This window comes from Thermobia domestica, chromosome 8 (assembly GCF_964235325.1).
Source record: "Thermobia domestica chromosome 8, izTheDome1.hap1.1, whole genome shotgun sequence".
NCBI classification, from domain to species: Eukaryota; Metazoa; Arthropoda; class Insecta; order Zygentoma; family Lepismatidae; genus Thermobia; species Thermobia domestica.
The window spans coordinates 238,155,269-238,175,054 of NC_137461.1; the positions used below are offsets into that span (position 1 = coordinate 238,155,269).

The 19,786-nt window shown below is 35.3% G+C and overlaps 1 protein-coding gene across 1 annotated transcript in view; it reads left to right on the forward strand.

Annotated features, from left to right (window-relative positions):
• Window positions 1-19,786, forward strand: part of LOC145691965 (protein takeout-like) — a 91,753-nt gene that overhangs the window by 25,110 nt on the left and 46,857 nt on the right. The window contains exon 2 of the mRNA XM_081767262.1: window positions 11,930-12,022. Within this exon, the coding sequence (XP_081623388.1) occupies window positions 11,930-12,022 (93 nt within the window). The remainder of the gene's footprint in view (window positions 1-11,929; window positions 12,023-19,786) is intronic.

Genomic DNA, 19,786 nt, shown 5'->3' on the forward strand with positions numbered 1-19,786 from the left:
TGCCATTTGAATGTAAATGTATGTCCCTTACTGACCAAAACAAATCTTATGGGCGCAATCTGCTTCCTAAGCCCTGCGTGTGTGCTTCTCCCTGTTCCCAATAGAAAAATTAGTTTAGGTATTTTCGGCAAAACTATTCGCGAGATATAGAATTTCATACTCAGTACTTCTGTTTACTTGGTACGGGAATTCATAGAATTGGAAATAATTCGTTTGTATAAGTATAATTATGCAGAACATCGATGAATAAATGTTGTGTGTTGCTAAAAGTGTATGCAAATTTTTAGGAAATTTTCTAGAGAGATGGAAAATATTCTTCTCAGGCTGGGACAACAGTAATTAAGTTAGTGCGAAGGAAAGAAAAACTAGAGACGGGGAATTTCTCTAGCTTCCTCTTACAAATAAATCACTGGTCATAACGTACGTTTTTTCCTGACGTATGACTGTCTGTCATCCTGTGTGTCTCCGTAGATGAGTGAGCTGAGGCGTGGGTTGATAATCATGGGGTTGAGGGTTCGAGTCCGCTCGTGGAAAGTTGGTATTTTTTCCATTGTTCGTTCCCCATATCTTAAGATGTTTCTCTCCCTCCCTAATCATCTGGTGCTCTCAACTGAGTTCTCCACTTGAATTCAACAATTGATAATGGAATGCTCTCAGGTTCGGGCGAGTTTTTACATGTCTACTTACAAAAACAAAATTTTCGACAAAATATGGATGCTATCCGATCATTTTGTCTCCAATTCTGAATTTGCACATGTGAGTGTTTTTCTCCTTCATCATATTTGCATCTCCCGTTCTCCTATGTTGTCAGTTATGACAAAAGATGACTTGGGAGCAAGATTTCAAATCATAAAAGAGCTATTCCAATGGACTCACTCTCGCTAAGCATTTGATTAAAAGTATATGTTATCATACTGTAGAAGGGGAGCATTCGCTCTTCCTACCCCCCCCCCCTGAAGTGACAGATTATTTATTCAGTTTCTGCAAAGTCATTTCAGATCAAACGACTTAAAGAGAGTTCATTCCAACAGCAACAGGATTGGACTTTCATTTTGTGTTTCAATTTGTCGTCTCAAATAGGACAAATATCAAGTAATATGTTTGCCTTAAGAACTACACGTCTAAGATTTATTTCATTTTGGAGAAATGATACTGTAGACAGTAGTGGGAATTTCGCCCAAGTGTACGGAAATTTTCAGTTCCTGGCGATTAAGCCACCCGGCTTCTTTTAAAGCTAATTTGGTTGCATATCCCCCAGCAAATGCTTCGGACTCAACTGGTGGAGCACCTTAGCCTCCATATGGCTGTACCATTTAGAAGTGTCCCCCACTGTACACAGTGCACACGTGCTGGATGATGACAGGAGCTCCGCAGAGGCAAAATTTCAAAACGATACTACTTAAATGTCAAGCCTCGTAAATGATGTGTGGGTTATACTAATAAAAGGGTAGTCTTCAATTTACCGCTTTTTTAAGACCGAATTTTAGATTTTTTCCACTATGCAAGCCTTGCTTTTTAGTACACTTAAATCCGATTTAAACCACTAGCAGAGCAAAACAATAAGTTATTGTAAAAATTATTAACGTGTAACAGTTTTGTTAAATACATATCTACTTTGCCTTCATCAAACACTATCTTAGCACTTGATTTTATTAGATAGTTTCTGATGAAGTCAAGGTGGATAGTTGGCGTATAAACGTATTGTTTTGCTCAGCAAATAGTTTAAATCGGATCTAGTTTTAGGTGTGTAGGCTTTCTTTATCATTTCCCCTTTTGTTTACAAAGTACAAAACTTGTTTCGTATCATCAGTTCGAAACAAAGGGCGATAAATTAGTTTCGTCAGAGTTCTTTTTTCTTAAATTTTACTTGTCACTGTACTCAGACACATGATACCCCTAATCGTACTTACGATCAATTTTCTCACTGTAAATCGATCCCTTTAATCCGAAGATTCCTTTCTTTACTAGTTAAAGATACTATTCTGTTGATAAGTAGTTAAATTCTTTCGTAATAAAATGGATAAAATAGCAAACATTTTAGTGTTATATTAAGGTATCTTTAAAAACAAAAATATGTGAATATTTGAAATTCCTTCGAACATTACACACACGCACAAACAATTTTCTTATCGATGTCATCTCAAAACATACTACAACTAACTGAATAGTCATAATAATAATAATAATAATAATAATAATAATAATAATAATAATAATAATAATAATAATAATAATAATAATAATAATACATTATTTTTCACGGCTTTGTAAGCCATTTTTCAAATTTCTTAAACAGTTTCTGTTCATCTCAGATCTTTATTCATCTTTGTCAAACAAAGAAAAGAACAGCTTTAAAACTAAACATGTTCCTTAATGTCGTTGCTTCACTGTGACAGGAATTCAAATTAGTGATGAGCGCAAGAGTCTTGGTCGTGCAGTTTTTGCAAGACTCTTGCATGCAAGACCAAGACTGGGTGTGCAAAACCAAGACCAAGGGTTCCAGTGCAAGACCAAGACCAAGACTGAATGTGCAAGACGAAGGCCAAGCACCAAGACCATCCCGGGCTTGGTCTTGGTCTTGCATTTGCTCATCACTAATTCAAATTTTTGGAACACCATTCTACACATTTTACTAAGTCTTTGGCTGAAAAGGGATTAAGATTTACCGCTCAAAAATGAAAAGAACAGCATTGAGTTTTATTCCATACCACACCAATCCAGTGTTTTTTTTTTTTTTTTCGTTTTCAGGATTTTCCTCAATCGTATGGTGCTAATGGAACAACGTTACCATATATAGGCATATACTTTCTAGGTATTTTTGTTTCATAAAGCTCTTCATATCTTCTATCGTAAAGACTCTTATACTAAGCGAACTTTTATATCGATTCTATGTGGGGGAATATAAATAAAATTATTTAAAACCTTCTCTCTTCCCGAAAGAAGCCTTCATCTTCTATGAATTTTATTATTATTATTATTTTAAAATTTCCGGTCTTGTAGTTAATTTGGTTCGTTGATTTGGAGTTTAGCGTCCTTTTCAGCACCGGAGATACATGAGACGTGGACCTGCAGATTAACGTGATCCGCACCACATGAACTTCTACTTGGAATCGAACCTGAGTCTCTCATGGTGAATCATATATCTATGTAGACATGATGGAGTTCTGCAGTCGTGTGAAATTATTTCTGAAATGTCTCCATACTTCTTCATTACTAATTGCTATTACTACTAGTAATAAAAATAACAATAACAAAACTAAATGTTTTAGCTGTTATAGAAAGAGAATATATTACATATTTGATAACTCCTGATTAGAAATAGTAGGCTAGTTATGCAATATAATTACAAGTTGGACAACCTTGCAACCACATTCATTATATAAATTCCATTATAACACGTATACAAATAAATAAATAAATATGTAACCACTTTCCGGGCCTGCTTTCATCGACCAATCAATGTATATTTTCAAAGCAGCCTAGCTTACCTGGTTCAGACATTGAAGAACATTTCCAAACAGGAATTACAGAACTTTTCCCGCATCGTTCTCAGGGCTCGACAACGAGATGAGCATAAAGCACCAAGAGGTTTGGATGTCTCGTCTCATAATCCTCACGAACATCCACACAATTGCTTAGACCGTGATACACAAAAACAATATGAACACATGAGACGAAAACACATTAAATAAAATAATAATATATTTATTTATTGGATGCGCTATTCTAAATGTATAAAAAATAAAGCAGAAGGAAATAATCACAACACGAAACACAGATATAAATGTGGATATCTCGCTACTTCAATAAACACAAAAATTACACTTCACATTTCAATACACCATAGCCTTTTTAAAATCTTTATCACATATACTGTATACACGAATGAAATTTTATATTTTAGAGATCACCATTAGTTCTTCTCTCACAATAATAAATGATGCACATTGGGGATAACACGGTATGGTAACACGGGGAGTAGTTCCAGGCTGCTGCGATGATGATTCAACAAAAATTTCGATGGTGTATACATGGAATAAACGTTTGCAGGCGCAGCGTGAAGATCCAAAGAGTTTATAAGGACCCAATAACTATCTATACACACAAGGTCAAAAGGCCGGGGCAATTACCTAATGGGGCTAGTCGCTGACAAAGTATTTAACTTGTGCCCGTTTGCTTCACTGTATCACGAATCAAAACTAGCGTGTGGCTGCATCAACACATGGAGAGAAACTCTCTGAGTTGAGATACTCGGGGTAAGAGCTGGGCTGATCAACTGATCAACGTCGGTAGTTTATTTTAAAATGTAATATGGTTTAAGCTATGGATATGAAAATTATATATGGATATGAAAATTAAATGTTCAAAGAATTTGATTTAATTCACAATTCGCTGGCCACAATGTATAAGAAGACGAGAATAGTTCGAACGTGAGAACTTCGAGATAAGAACGGGTTGAGATTTAATGGTTGGCGACAGTGGCGGCGGTTGGACGTCAAAAGTGGGGGGGCAAGACATGATCTCAATATTTGTATATCAATGTTAGTTTTTTGGTTGCTTCTAACATTTTGTTTGACGAAAGGTTGTATAATTATTAGGATAATGTATTGTTCAGTTAAAATACCGTATATCGTGTTTCATATTTTACTAAGTAAATTGACAAGAGCAACGCAAGTAGGTACTAGCCCCTTGTACTCTTAAACAACGAAGGTGTAAGAAGAGATTTGATTCCTTGCTCATGAAATCTTAAAATTCTGTCTGGAAAATTGTGTGGTCAGATTAGAGGCTTATTTGATAACAAATTCGCAAAACAAACAGAAAGGATAATATTAATCGAACAGTATTGAAAAATGTGGCTTGTTTCGCAAAAGTTATATTAAAACTGGGAATTAATGAACAACTTATATTTTTAATTCCATGCATGTTATTACATGTTATTACTCTTAGAAAAACAGAAAATACTACAGGCATATGCTGCGACATTTAAAGAAATACTTTTGCAGCTTCCCGAAATATGTTCGTTGCCATTAGGTACAATTTTCACTTTCTTGGAATACATCAATACTCAACAATACAATACACTCCACACTCCAGTTATGCAAAATAATCCTAAAATCTAGAATTATGTTGAATTCACTAAATTTAATTGTATATACAAAATTGTATACAGTATGTATACCCCTAAATTCATATATTACACTGCAAAACAATGCCGCGCCTTTGACGGGTGACCCGGGTTCGATTCCTGGCGAGAGCTCATATGGTTTGTATTCCACGTTAACCCTAGAAAGGTAGCGTTCTCAATATGTACGTTAAAGGTAGCGACACGTCAAATTGACGTGTAGGTCATAACGCTGGTCAAAAGAGTGATGTTTAATGTATACATTTATTTTATTTATCATTTTGTTTTTATTAAAATATTTTATTTTTTATTTATCTTAAACAGGACACTTTCTGCTATTACAAGAATAGTTTTGTTTCCACAAATGGCTATCTAATAAGTAGGTCTATTTATTTTACCGTATATAAAAGAAATTACAAATGTGCTTTTTTTAAAAAAAAAAAATTACCGTATGCGTTTTACAATTACTATGTATATATTTTACAATTATAAAAATCTACTCCTTGGATACAATGTTGAATAAGTATAATGAAAACAAGGACAGCAATGTAACACATTGGCATTTAGGTGCAGTCAGGGCAAACTTTTTTCTGGTGCTCCCCACATATCGCTTTTCCACATTCGCAGTGAGTATTCGTCATTCTTCTTTTCCTTACATCACAAAAGGCACAGTACTTTCTTGCTCCTCTTTGGTCAGCTGTTGGTTGCGATTTCTGTAATTTCCTATAGTCTCCAACAACCTTCTCAATTGTCATCCTCAAGTCTCGACTCAGTGTCCTTTCTTTCAGTCGTTCCTCTTGCCATGGTCTTGTTAACTGTTTGTGCAGGTCTATACAAAAGTCCTGCCTTGACATTGGTTTGGAATTCGCTCCACTCCTTCTGAAATGGTTGTGAAGATAAATTACATATCCATTTATCAGAGAGATGTTTATCATATTATAGAAGAAACAGAGAGGCCACCTTTGTGTCTTACAACCACAGTTTATGTTTTGACACATTTGGTCCATGGTGTCAACCGCACCTTTTGTTGCATTATAGGTCATTACGATCTCTGGCTTTCCTGTGCGATCGTTCAGAGTGGCGTCATCATGCATTGTGCTCAATAAGCACACCACCTTCTTCGAGTTTGGTTTATAGGAGACTGCTGTTACATCTTCATCAAATAGAAACATTGAAGATCCTTCTTGCCTATTCTGAAATTTCTTGTCTGTGAATTCTTCTGGTAATTCTGGTTTGTTTCTCTTCACAGTTGCAACTGCAGTCAATTTCTTTTGGAGAAGTTCTTTGAGCAGTGGGATGCTAGAGAACCAGTTGTCCATGGTAATGTTTCGGTTTGAATTTTGAATGGTTTTCACCAAGTCATTCACAAAATAGTTTGCAGCAGGAGTTTTTGGCGGCACTGTCCCTTTCCCCAAATAAACTTTTGCATCAACCATATATTTGGTTGCATTGTCACACATAACCAAAATTTTAATACCATACTTGTTGGGCTTTGAAGGAATGTACATTCGAAAAGGGCATTTACCCCGAAATCCAACAAGTTGCTCATCAATGGCTAAGTATGATCCAGCCTTGTAATTATCTCGACATCTTTGCAAAAACATATTCCAAATATCAGATATGGCGGCCAGTCTCTCTTCTTTTTTCCTTACTTCTCTCGTTTCTTTATTATCAAATCTGAGACAGTTTATCAAGAACTTAAATCTCCTTTCCGACATGGTTGCCTTGTAGCGATCTCCACATAGGGTCGTATCAAACATCTTTTCAGTGGGCAGATGATTGTCTTTCAGGGCAGCAGATAAAATTAATATCCCCAAGAGTGCTCGAAGCTCTTCCATGCAAACATGCCTCACGCTTCCTTCAGGTCTTTTGTACTTCTTCCGTTGTTGCTCAATTTCTTCATTGGTGTATTGGAGAATAATCGCAAGAATTTCGTCACAAAAAAATAGTTCAAAACATTCAAGAGAAGATGTGGCTTCACGGGAATTATTTGATGCTGTGGGTCCTGGCCGTATATGAATAACATTTTTGGACGGTGTCTTCCCCTTGTTCTTTAGGCATGACGTGTTCCAAACAAACCCATTCTTGCTTTTCAATGTTTCTTCTTGTACTTTGATAACACTTCCAGCAGATCTTCCCTCAACATTGTTGGAACATTCGTCTTTGTTTCTTTTACTTTCGTTCAGAACATTGTCTTTTTTCTTTTTCCGAGGCTGAGTTGGAACAGTAGAAATTTCAATGTTCTTCACTGCTTCTACACAATCTAAGTCGTCCTCTTCCGGTGTGTATTCGGGGTCAGCATCACTATCGTAACAGCTTTCATCAGAATCCGAATGGACTTCAACTTCTAAATTATCTTCTTCCAGATTTTCGGAAATTTCTTCCTCTTCGAGAGCAGCCAATATTGCATCTTCATTGTCCAAAACGTTTGTCATTATTCTCGTCATTGAAGTGTCTGCCATCACCCAGAAAACGATCGAAAGTGAACCAAAGCATTCAACAAAACACCCGTTAAAGGTAGCAACACGTCAGATCTACGTGTACGAAAAAGGCGGTTAAAGGTAGCGACACGTCAAACTGACGTGTAGGTTTTAGAAAAAGAAAGTCGCCCAGAACAAAGAACGCGGAGACCTCTTACACCCGACGCCAACTAGTCGGCAACTAACACAAGTAAGCACTGCTGGCGTGCGGAGGTATGGAAACGAGGGGAGGGGAAAGGAGAGGCTATTATTCTCTACCTACACGTAAATTTTACGTACGCTACCTTTCCAGGGTATTGAAAAATGTGGCTTGTTTCGCAAAAGTTATATTAAAACTGGGAATTAATGAACAACTTATATTTTTAATTCCATGCATGTTATTACATGTTATTACTCTTAGAAAAACAGAAAATACTACAGGCATATGCTGCGACATTTAAAGAAATACTTTTGCAGCTTCCCGAAATATGTTCGTTGCCATTAGGTACAATTTTCACTTTCTTGGAATACATCAATACTCAACAATACAATACACTCCACACTCCAGTTATGCAAAATAATCCTAAAATCTAGAATTATGTTGAATTCACTAAATTTAATTGTATATACAAAATTGTATACAGTATGTATACCCCTAAATTCATATATTACACTGCAAAACAATGCCGCGCCTTTGACGGGTGACCCGGGTTCGATTCCTGGCGAGAGCTCATATGGTTTGTATTCCACGTTAATCAGTAGGCCCACGTCTCATATAGCCTCACTGCTGAACGGGATGTTAAACTCAAAAAAAATAAAATAAATAAAATAAAATAAAGTAAAATAAAATCAAAATATTCCTTACCATTAGAAAGAAGAAAAGACATTTTAGGAACAGTCGATTTTTGTGCAATTAAAGAATAATTTGCGAACAGCGTTTCTTCCAGACATGCTTTTGGGAGGCACTGCCCCCCGACGCTCTGAGAGTATCCCACCCCCCGAAGGAGACCAAAATAATACGTCTATAATATAATAATAAATAGATTAGTACCTGCAGTGTTCCCCCCGGAATACTGAGTGTGCGCCCCGGAATATTGTTTCTGAAAAAAACACTGCTTGTGAAGAACTTTTTTTTTTTTTTTTTTTTTTGCGAAATATTATCTCAATTAGTTCTAAAGCGACTGACTAACATATCGAGCCCTTGTAAGAAGAAATGAAAGTACACTCGAATTGTGGCACTCTAATAGGTTAAGTTTTGGGTCATTTTTCGTGGCAATTAAAACGCAATTCATGTAGCTTTCTTCACTGTACGGGAAGACAACCAATACGTACTCACGGAACGGCAAATATTTTATGGCACCATTTTTATTCTATGAACCATTAATACATACAAAAACTGTATATTTCCAAATGAAATTATATACATTAATGGGTCATTTCAAAAAAGTGGGGTGGCAACTGCCCCCTTTTGCCCCCCCTAATCGCCGCCCATGGTTGGCGACAGTTTAACTTCAGTGTACTTCTCATGCTAGTATTTCCATAAGTAACTGAAGAAAGCACTTAATTTAGTTCCAAACAATCATATAACGTAGTCTTTGCATATTAATGTGTAAGGAAGAAACACAAAGGGTTCAGAAGACAAAATACTGTTCTCACGCATGTATTTTACAAAATGAATGTTGTCTTTGTAACTCACTAAAATCTTCTCACTGTGAAAGAACGTTTCGTGTATATGTATTGGTGAACGATAAAAGGTTCTATTGTTCTAGTTTGTGAGAAAAAGTCAAGTTGTTAGGCGTTACGATCAAACAAATGAAATGATTTTCTTAGAAAGAATAAAATATAAATCGAAAAATGGTTTCTGATCTTCCAAAAATATACAGTGTATTCTAAAAATTACTTATATAACCTGGTAACGGTTATAAATAAATAATAAAGTTTCTGTCACAAGAACAAAGCAAACTGTTTCTGTGAGATAATTTGGTCCTGAATCCAGATCAAATTGTAGAATTTCTCCATCGGCCTCAGTTTTCCTGTGAAAATCGTTTTTATGCATGCGTATAGTAGCTTACGTATTATATATATTTGCTATAAGAAACATAGTCTTGCAACAGTAGTTTCTTACGTAAAGTCTTTAAAAATCGGCATAGTAAAGAAAGGAATGGAAGGAATGAGCGGCATAAAAATAAGTAAAAATTAAGAAGCTTACCTGAAATGTTTTCTAACCGATTTCCTGTGAAATTTTGCCTCAGAAAAGTCTCGTCGTTAGGTCCAGCAATAGTCAGACAACATTGCTTCACTTCACTTCTCTTGCTAACGCTTTTCCATTTGAGAAATATCGACGTGAAAGCGTTCACCATGTTCGTCACTAATGGCACATTGTTATCCGGGTAGAAGTGCAAATGGTCATTCAGGAAATGCGGTTTATGTGACATGTTACATCCCATACGGTAATCTCACTAGTTCATGTACAATATTACCATAATTTTCTACCTTATAGTTTCCTAAAAATTCTTGCACGCACTCACAAAGGAGAGCCATGCCATTTTCTCAACATCACTCAACAAGACAACAAACTTCTCATCATTCATTAATTCTCAAATTTGCGGTCATTCAGATATTCCTTCCTTTATTTTAGCTTCACAGATCTTTGGAAACTTCTGTTGCAAGTACATGAATGCACGTAATGTTTGGTCCATACCTTTCTCAAAGATTTGATACGTCTTAATGTAATATGCACTGGAGGTAAATACAAATTTTCAGGTTCAACAACAGGCGTGTTCACCACATTTTATGTCCAGGCAGCAGATTATTGCGAGCATGTCATTTTTTTTCACAATAGTGATTTTTTTCACAATAGTGATTCATGATAGTGTCCCTGCTGTCTGACTCGCATAGAAAGCAGCAGTGCTTTTTGTACCCCGGCTGGATGCCAAGCACAATAGCAATTATCTTTAGATTTCCACAGTAATTCCATTTGTATTTGTTATATTGGAGAAGAGGGAGAAGTAGTTTTAAAGTCTCAGAAGTCTCCTTAATGTTAACTACGGGAGCAATGAGAATAGAAGGAAATTTGTTCCCGTTTATAGAGAAGAACTGCTTTGAGATTGAATTTACTAGAATCTATGAACAGACACCACTTATTTACATTGTATGTATGACCAACAGTCCCCATGAAGGATTCGATATTGTTACAAAAAATCACGTCACCTTCCTTGAACGTGATTCCAGCTATTTTTGTTAGACAAAAATAACACTGTTGTGTAATCTGTTGGTTTCCCGCCAAATCATGGGAACAGCGAACTGCATATGTCGTGAATCTTTTGCACAGCCTGTCAGAAGTCTAATAAATGTTAATCAGCATATGGGGGGAGAGGCATTTCCTGTCTTGGTGCCCAAACTTACATCCGAAACAAAGTTCATAGCACTTCTTTACAAGCTGGATCAATTGTCGTTTTTGCGACTAGAGAATCACCTCTTCACAGATATAGCAAAAAGAATTTGCATTATTGACACAGGTACGAGACATTTTCTTCTTCTGAATGACCACAACACTCAAATTTCAGTAATCTGGAACAACATGCAACCACTTCCCATGCTATCAGAACTCACAATGCTAAGACACAGGTGGCAAGAATCACAACTAATTCTATGTGATTGAATATGAAAAATCAGTAATGTTTCCAAACGTCGCTCATTTTCTAGAGTATATTCCTTGACTTCAGGGGCATGCATCAGAATTCCTTGCACTTTTCTCGATTTTATCTCACTTTCGTTCAACTTTATTTCAATCAATAATTCTGTAAGTTACTTATATTTCGCAATGGAAGAATAAACCATTTTCAATGGCGTTTTTACCGATTTTCAAGAATTTCTGTAAGGAGGGGGTACAATGTCACAAGGAAACTGACCCAGGCAGACACAAACCGATTTCATTTTCGAATTTAGCACCCTCGACTTAGCTTAGAACACTATTCGGATTCATGTGATAACCTTCTTGACCAGTATAATCAGGAAATGAAACATGAAAATTTATTATTATTATTATTATTTTCATGTAAACACTATTTGAACTGCATGATTGATATTCTTTACTTATGGACTACGTATTTGAAAAACTAATTAAAATAAATAAATAACTTTTAGAGTCATTAGTGATGAAGCTCTATTTTAAACGATTCCTTTATTAGTAATTTATTGGGTAACATTGAAAATTAGTAGTCTCCACACTTTAACTATTAACAAATATAGATGCTGGTAATTGCGTGCATTTTGAAATGAATTTCCTAATTTTTGTTTGTAAGTGTATACCAAGATAGTAATTCAACTTATTTATTTTTATTTTCAGCTGATTACTTCAAAGTTTGTAAGCAAGGTAATCCAGAATACAAGAAATGTGTTCGAAATGGAGTGGAACATATCATACCATACCTGCTAAAAGGTGAGTTTTATACCTTCCTATATTACTAATATTATTAATACATCTAAATACATCTATATATTTTCTAAATACCACTTTGGGTTTATGAACATTTTAAAACATCAATTGTAAAACTAAAAGCGAAATTTATTCTTGTTATTATTAGATTGTAGGACAAATTGATTATAGATTAAATTTATGTTTATGTTTAGTATTGGATTGTAACAAACTCGTTAGAGATAAAATTTATTTTTGTGTTTATTGAAGTGTAACACAAATTAGTAACTACTAGTGCTGATCAACAGTGAAGACAACAATCTCTGTCAGGCCTCTTTTGAATAGGTCACGATTATAGAATTCGGTTAAATACTAGTTATCGTTTCTCGTCTCTTTATGCTCTGAGACCAAGGAAGCTTGTCATGATGAGATAATGTTAGACTGAAGAAAGTGGGAGGAAATGGACAGACGCCAAGGAAACCCCACAGAGGGTGTTTGGCCACAGAATATACTTGTTTCATGCTGGGTTCAAAGGCGACTCTACGGAGTAAAGGTGAGCGCTCTACCATTGATCCACCGCGGTCCTCATTTTATTATAATACTAATTATGAGTATTATTATTATTAGTTAATCGCTTTTCAGATTTTCAACGTAGAATGCTAATTGGACAAAACAGGTTTGAATAGTAAAAAAGAAAAGAAAAAAAATCGGAATTACAACTGAAACGATTGCACTGGAGACGTCATGGCTCCAAAATAATTTTCATGTATTAAAAGTTACAATTGTGATCTTTGGACTTGCCCACGTCAGGACGATCTCCAAACTTTGACGAGGAATTTTTAAACGCTGATAACCTAAAACAGTTTGTCAAGTGATAAAGAAGGTGGACTCAAACATGAGAAATTTGTGTGGACTCGTCAAAGTGGCAGATACTACGAACTTTGAATAGAGAAAACAAGATGGATATTTCATTGTTTCTGTGTTACTTTTCTCACAAAAAAGGCTCCGGTACATCATTATAGAAGAAATTTTAGTTTTTTTTATTAGACAAGGTGGGAAAGAATATTTAACAATCAGAAAGTTAAAAAAGTCACAACTTTTTTTTTTATTTAGAAACTGGAAACAAGCATTGAGCTGTTTAATGGAGTTCTCTTCGTTAAGTGCTTCCAAAGTTTCTTTTGACTTGGGTAAAATTCAAAACTCAGCTATAAGGTAAAACAAAACAAATGTAAGAAATTAGTACTTTCGTACACTTGACATGTTAAATTATGAAAAAAATAAAGTTAACAATAATGCTTAGTTGTGACTTTATAGCTGTCTCAAAAAAATCTTAAAACCTTACAATATTTCTTCGTGTAAACATAGTCTTAAAACGGACATACAATATTTTTTCATCTTACAAAGAATCAAACCTATAACGGCCACAATTCGTATATTTATACAACTAAGCTACTGATATATCAAAATCTATTTTACACACTGCATCAAGATATTATCTTTTTATTGTAATGCATAACAAGTTAAACAAATACACTCTTTAAAAATCGTACATGTAAGTTTCACGAGATGAATCCTTTCTTATGCATTATTTATATTCCGTTGCTATGACAACTAACTTACATCGTCGAATCACTATAATAACAAAATATAATCGCATAACAACAGAAAAAGAAATTACATCTATATCTCTTTTCATATTCTTCTTCTTCCTTTCTTGAACAGCTTGTGCCAAATTTAAAAGCACATTTTGCCCATAAATACAGATAAAGGTATAATAAAAACGTTAAAATACAAGTATCGTTGTATGTGGCGCCTAAACAATAGGACCTTTTTTTCTACAAATAAAAAAGAGAAGTTCTGGACTGTTAACTATTACATACTGATTACGTAATTCGTTGAATGACCCTCGTATATATAAAAAAAACAATTGATATAATCATATATCATATTTATTTTTATATCAATATTATTCTCATATTTTATCTAAATTCTCTTAATTAATTTCATTTCAAATATTTATACACTTCAACGTCGATAATAGAAGGTACACCTTGTCTCAAAAAGGTTGAGCGCATTCTTTATTGGTGTTTTGAGACAAAAATTTTCTAAGTCCAGCTTCGGGTATCTTCGGGAAAAAGTAAGCCAGGTTCGAACCTCCAAGCCAGCCTTTGCAATCGGAAAAAAGTTTGCAGATGTGTTTTTCTTCTTTTAAATATAATAAGACTTGTTACCAAGTGTTTAAAAAAGCAACATTGATTGAAATACTTAATGACACAATATTTCGAAACCTTTGCACAAATGTGAGCACATGCTTGTTTGTCATTTAGCTTTCTATACGTAATGGAACATTTAAATACGTTAAAGAATCTTTCCATATGTAAAAGAATGCTCAAAATTAAGAAATAGAACATAATTATCGCCTGAGTACTAAAATAAAAGTCAAAGTAGAACAGAAACAGCGTTTGTAATGGATATGAATGTCTAATTATCTTGAGATCCGTTATACATCGCTAGAAGCTTAGCTCTAGAAGTTCTTGTGTTAGCTCATTGGTAAGCTATCGGATTTCTAATCATAAGGTTGTGAGTTCGAATCCCATCTGGGTCAATAGTTTTATTAAAATTATATTTTCCGCAATGCATGAAAAATTATATAAAATAATTACATTAAAATACATAAGTTGTTTATATATAACATAATAATTGCAGAACATAGTAATTATTATGTTTAAAATATAACATCTGAGATAATTTTCACAGTAGGTCGGTATTATATATGAGGATGTAAATACAAATTAAGAAACTCGTTCAATAGCAATAAATAAATCATGTAGTGTATTTATTTGCAGCTATTTGTCATATAGAGAGTAATTCTCAACATTCATAATATAGAATGTCATTTATGTTCTTGAAAAGTTATTCGATGCATAAACAGAGGGTATAAACAGAGAATCCAAAGTCGGAACGCTCGCAAAAAAATTCATGAACCCCAAAGGTCACGTGAGCAGACTGGAATTGTCCTTATGAAGCATGCCACACCAGAAAGTCTTTACATAGATTTTCAATTCAATTCCTGATATATGCTTTTGCAATGTGGAAGTGGTGATACCTTGAGTCGCCCTCTCTCGCTCGCTCGCTCGCTCACTCTCTCTCTATTTATACAGAATATAAAAGTGGATTTATGTGTGTGTTTCAACATAATTCTGATATATCTAGAGCAATTTTAACTATATTTCTTACAGTCTGGAAAAAGAGTACTGTCGGGATACATATCAAAAATGCTAGAAACGGGTCGATATTATTATTGAATTCATAGTTTCGTGGTCGCTTTGGTGAATAGCTCTACTTTCAATTCAAGTCCAATTAAGCTCCCATTAGCACCCAGGGTGGTTACGTAGCGACATAAAGATATCGAAATCAACCGATATTAGAATCGAATCGTAAGTTTTCAGCGCCGCTAACAGTGAAGCATTTCCCATTAGTCCCATTGCCTAGAGGGCAACATATTTGCAGAGTGCAAATTTTAAAACTTGAATAATATTTTAATTTTTTCACAGTTGTTATTTTTTCTTACATAGTTGTAGCTGTAGCATGTAGTGAGTGGAATTTAACTGTAATAAATTCACTAATTAACCATATCCGAATTAAGTTTTATTTTTAAGTTCGGAATGAAGGGGCGGAGAAATATGGAGTTATTGGGGGCACCGAGCTTTTCTACATTTTACTTTCAAGATCTCCATTTTTCTTTTGTCATTTGTTCCTAATAAAAAGAGTTCAGTCACTTTTGGATTGTCATAGGATAGTAGGTGTTGGATTTTGGGATGCAGCCTGTGAGATTCTAGAGGAGCTAACTGCTTGAAAAAATATTTTTGAATCATCTGTAACATATGAAATAAGGATATGTATCATAAAAAATTGAAAGTAACTATGTCTGCGTAATCATCACGGTCAAATTGCAAAGTCAAATGAATTGACGCTTGGTATATAATCAGGCTCCAATCCCAACTGGGAAGTTATCATACGCGTGTCACTTTCATTATAATACATATCCTTAGGGGGAGTAGAAGTCCGAATTTTTGCGAAAAATTTAGAATCTCACAAGCCGTTCAACTGAGAGCTGAAATTCAGCATATAACTCTTTATTAAAAATAAAGAGAATATGCCCTGGCATTTTTTAAAATTGTCTTGTATGAGCGGGGGGACGGGGGTGCATTTTCTATATATTGGAAATTGGTAGTGGGTTGATTTGTAAAAATAATCGAAAACGATTGATATTAGTTGAGAAAAAAATTGAGTAATGCAAACTAAAGTTCTTTTTGAATTTTATACCCACTGCTTTCTATTTATAATTGCTGAAGCTGGTGTTTAATATATGGAGCGTTCCGAGCATAAGGCAATCAAGCCATAAAGTTACAGAAAAATGGCCATAAAATTTGTATTCTAAACTTAATTACATGGGCATTTTCAATTAGAACGGCATACTTAATTATATAGAAAATTAGTTTCTCTCTCTCCTTTTTTTTTTTTTTTTTTTTTTTTTTTTAACGTTGGTCTACTTTTCCTTGATTCGAAACTTTTAAATTTCACCCTATTTTCTACTGAAATGTGTCTGTAAGGCAACAAAGAAATAATTACATATGATAAATTTAAATTCATTTTAATTCGGAAGATGAGAAACACTTTGCCATTATATATCGTAAAGGTCAGACCCACCAGTATTGTAACAAAGAGGTGCTTGAGCCAATGACGGTAGAAATTCAAACTCCGATAAGTGATAATTTCACAGTCTTGTTTTATTACAAGTGTAATCTCTTTAGTCAATGGAGAGGAGGACGTGGGTCATCGGTCAGAGTTGATATCGATGGGTTCTGGTCAGGGGCGTCATTTCAGACTTCGCTTGGGGGGGGGGCAAGAGCACCACCGACATAAGACTTTCACATTTTGTACTAGTATATTAATAGGCAATCTATTAAAGTATATATATTCCTCAAACTCTTGGGGGGGGGGCAATTGCCCCCTCCTGCCCCCCCTAAATGACGCCCCTGGTTTTGGTGGGTCGGAGTTGGTCGCAATGGTTCAGAGTGGTTCATAGTTGGTGGTGGATCAGAGTGGATCACGATTGTTGATGGGTCAGAGTGGGCCAATGGGTCATTTGGGTGGTGGGTCATAGTGGGTCATGGTGGGTCGTGGATCAAATTTTCATTGACCCACACCATCTCTGGTTAAAATTGTACTAAAGATAAGAGGCACCGAAGATGCATGTCGGCTATTATGCTCAAATTTTGCGCATGGATAGTACTCCACCAGAAAGCAATAAATCTGAAACGGTTCACGGTATGACCTCCTAGAACTCGAGATGTAGGGGTTTGTCTGATTGGCTAAATTATGACGTCAATGATTTATCCTTCAACAACCAAGCTTTTTATGATCGTTTCCGTGGGGAAGTCAGAAGAACACGTGCCTAGTAATCGTAATATTGATAGTTCGCGTCCACCCCGGGGTATTTGTTTTGTGTTTTTTTTGTTTCACCTAAATATAAACAAATCACACATATAGGCATTTTAACATATTTTGGGAGAGTAATTTTGTGGTTCGTTGGCGTTTCATCGCGTCTCTGCCGCTGGTAGTAAAGTTTTCAAAATGGAACTTGGGCCATCACGGATCGTCGCTGCGGGGCCACCAATTTCTGGCGAGAGGTTAATAGTTGACTATCTGTAGTCCACCGACGCTTACAGCTTAGGGTAATGAACGATGTCCTTGCCTTGTAGACTTCATGACTACCGACGTCGGCAGTCAACTAGCTTTTAGTATTCCTTTACTAACCATCTATCGTTCATGTTTGTACACGGTGTTGTCATAATAATAATAATAATAATAATAATAATAATAATAATAATAATAATAATAATAATAATAATAATAATAATAATAATAATAATAATAATAGTAATAATAATAATAATAATAATTATTATTATTATTATTATTATTATTATTATTATTATTATTATTATTATTATTATTATTATTATTATTATTATTTGTAGTAACAGTAGTATAATTGATGATAGAATAATTATTGTCTATGTATTGTCTAGGTAGGACTACACACAGGATTTGGCTCGTTTTGGTTCGACTTGACTCTAATCCGAGTCGAGTTGGAAGATATTTTTCGCGCCGAGTCCAAGAGTAGACCTCAAAGATGTCTGTTTCGAGTCGAGTCGAGTTTCAAAGAAAAGTCGTTCGTGCCCATCCCTACTAATGAGAGCTTAATCGGAGTTAAGCGAAATTGAAAGTCTCACTATTTATCTAAGCGACCCCGAAAACTATGAATCTAATATCGATCATTTTCTAGCAATCTTTTATATGTATCCCCCTCCCATTCACCATAGGTAACCCGACAGCACTCTTTTTGAGACTATAAGAAATGTGGTTAAAATTACTCTAGGCCAGTGGTTCTCAATCTAATTCCTATCACGATCCCCTTTTATCACACGCTCTTGCCAGCGACCCTTTTATAATTTGTTTTATAATAAGCTTGTGTGGATTTTTAACATACCTATTTCTATAATAGTAGAATCCATTTTTTTTGTTTATAGTGAACAGTGCCATGGAAAATCATTGCCCGGGGCGAGAGTATAGTACGATGTCACCGTATATATGAGTGACGTCGACAGACTAGCTACGAAGCGCCACCATGGTTGGCACGAAGCTCAATAACATTTTCAAAATAAACCCTACCTTTCCTTAATTTTGAGCACATTTTATTACGTTTTTCCTTCTATTTTACACATGTGCAATTGCACTTTCCTAACTTGAGTAACACACTTCCTCCGGAATGTGTGGCCCCTCTTTTCGGCACCCGGCACTGACAGTGGATACAGTAACTGTAATATCTATATTCCCAACGACGAAGGTGCTGGTTCAAGATGGATGTTAAACTCCTTCATTGAAGAGGCCATTAACGTATCCGATCTAAGCCCACAACTTCTTGACCAAATAATAGAATGATCATGCGACAAGTCTTTGCAACTGGTTTTCTGTAACGAAGACTTGGACAAGTTCTGCCTGATGAGGAGAGAAGAATATCCTGGTCTGGTGATTGCTGCTTTAAAAGTTATAATTCCATTTGCTATATCGTACTTGTGCGAAAGTGTTTTTTTTTTTTTTTTTGTGGTAAACATTAAAACAAAGATAGAAATCGCTTATCAGTTGAAAATAGCTTGATAATATTCGTCATGAAGATTGAACCGGGCATTGCTGCACTAGTGAAATTACACCATGCTTAGGTATCTCATTAGGTTTTAATTTTAATTGTATTTCAATGTGCAGGTTTTGTTTCATGTGTATTTTTCTAGTATTTCTATATACAGTTCTCATTAGTTTTATATCATACCTCTTTGATTTAAATTCATTTTTAAACAACTCTACTAACTAACTAACTCTGTGGCCTATGGAACCCGGAGGTTCAATGACGCGTTCACAAAAGCTCTACACTGACTTCTATCCTTAGCCAATTGGATCCAGTTTCTACTTTGTATTCTTATCTCAGCGAGATCCATCTTAAAATTGTCTTCCCATCTGCCCCTAGGTCTTCCTAATGGTCGTTTTCCGTTTGGTCTTCCAGTCAAGACTTTCAAAGCGTTTCTACTTTCTTCCATTCTAGCTACCTGACCTGCCCACCTAAGCCTCCTAGACTTGACGACCCTAACAATGTTGGGTAACCGTATAAATTATGTAGTTCCTCGTTATGAAGTTTCCGCCATTCCCCATTCCCGTTCCTCGTGGGTC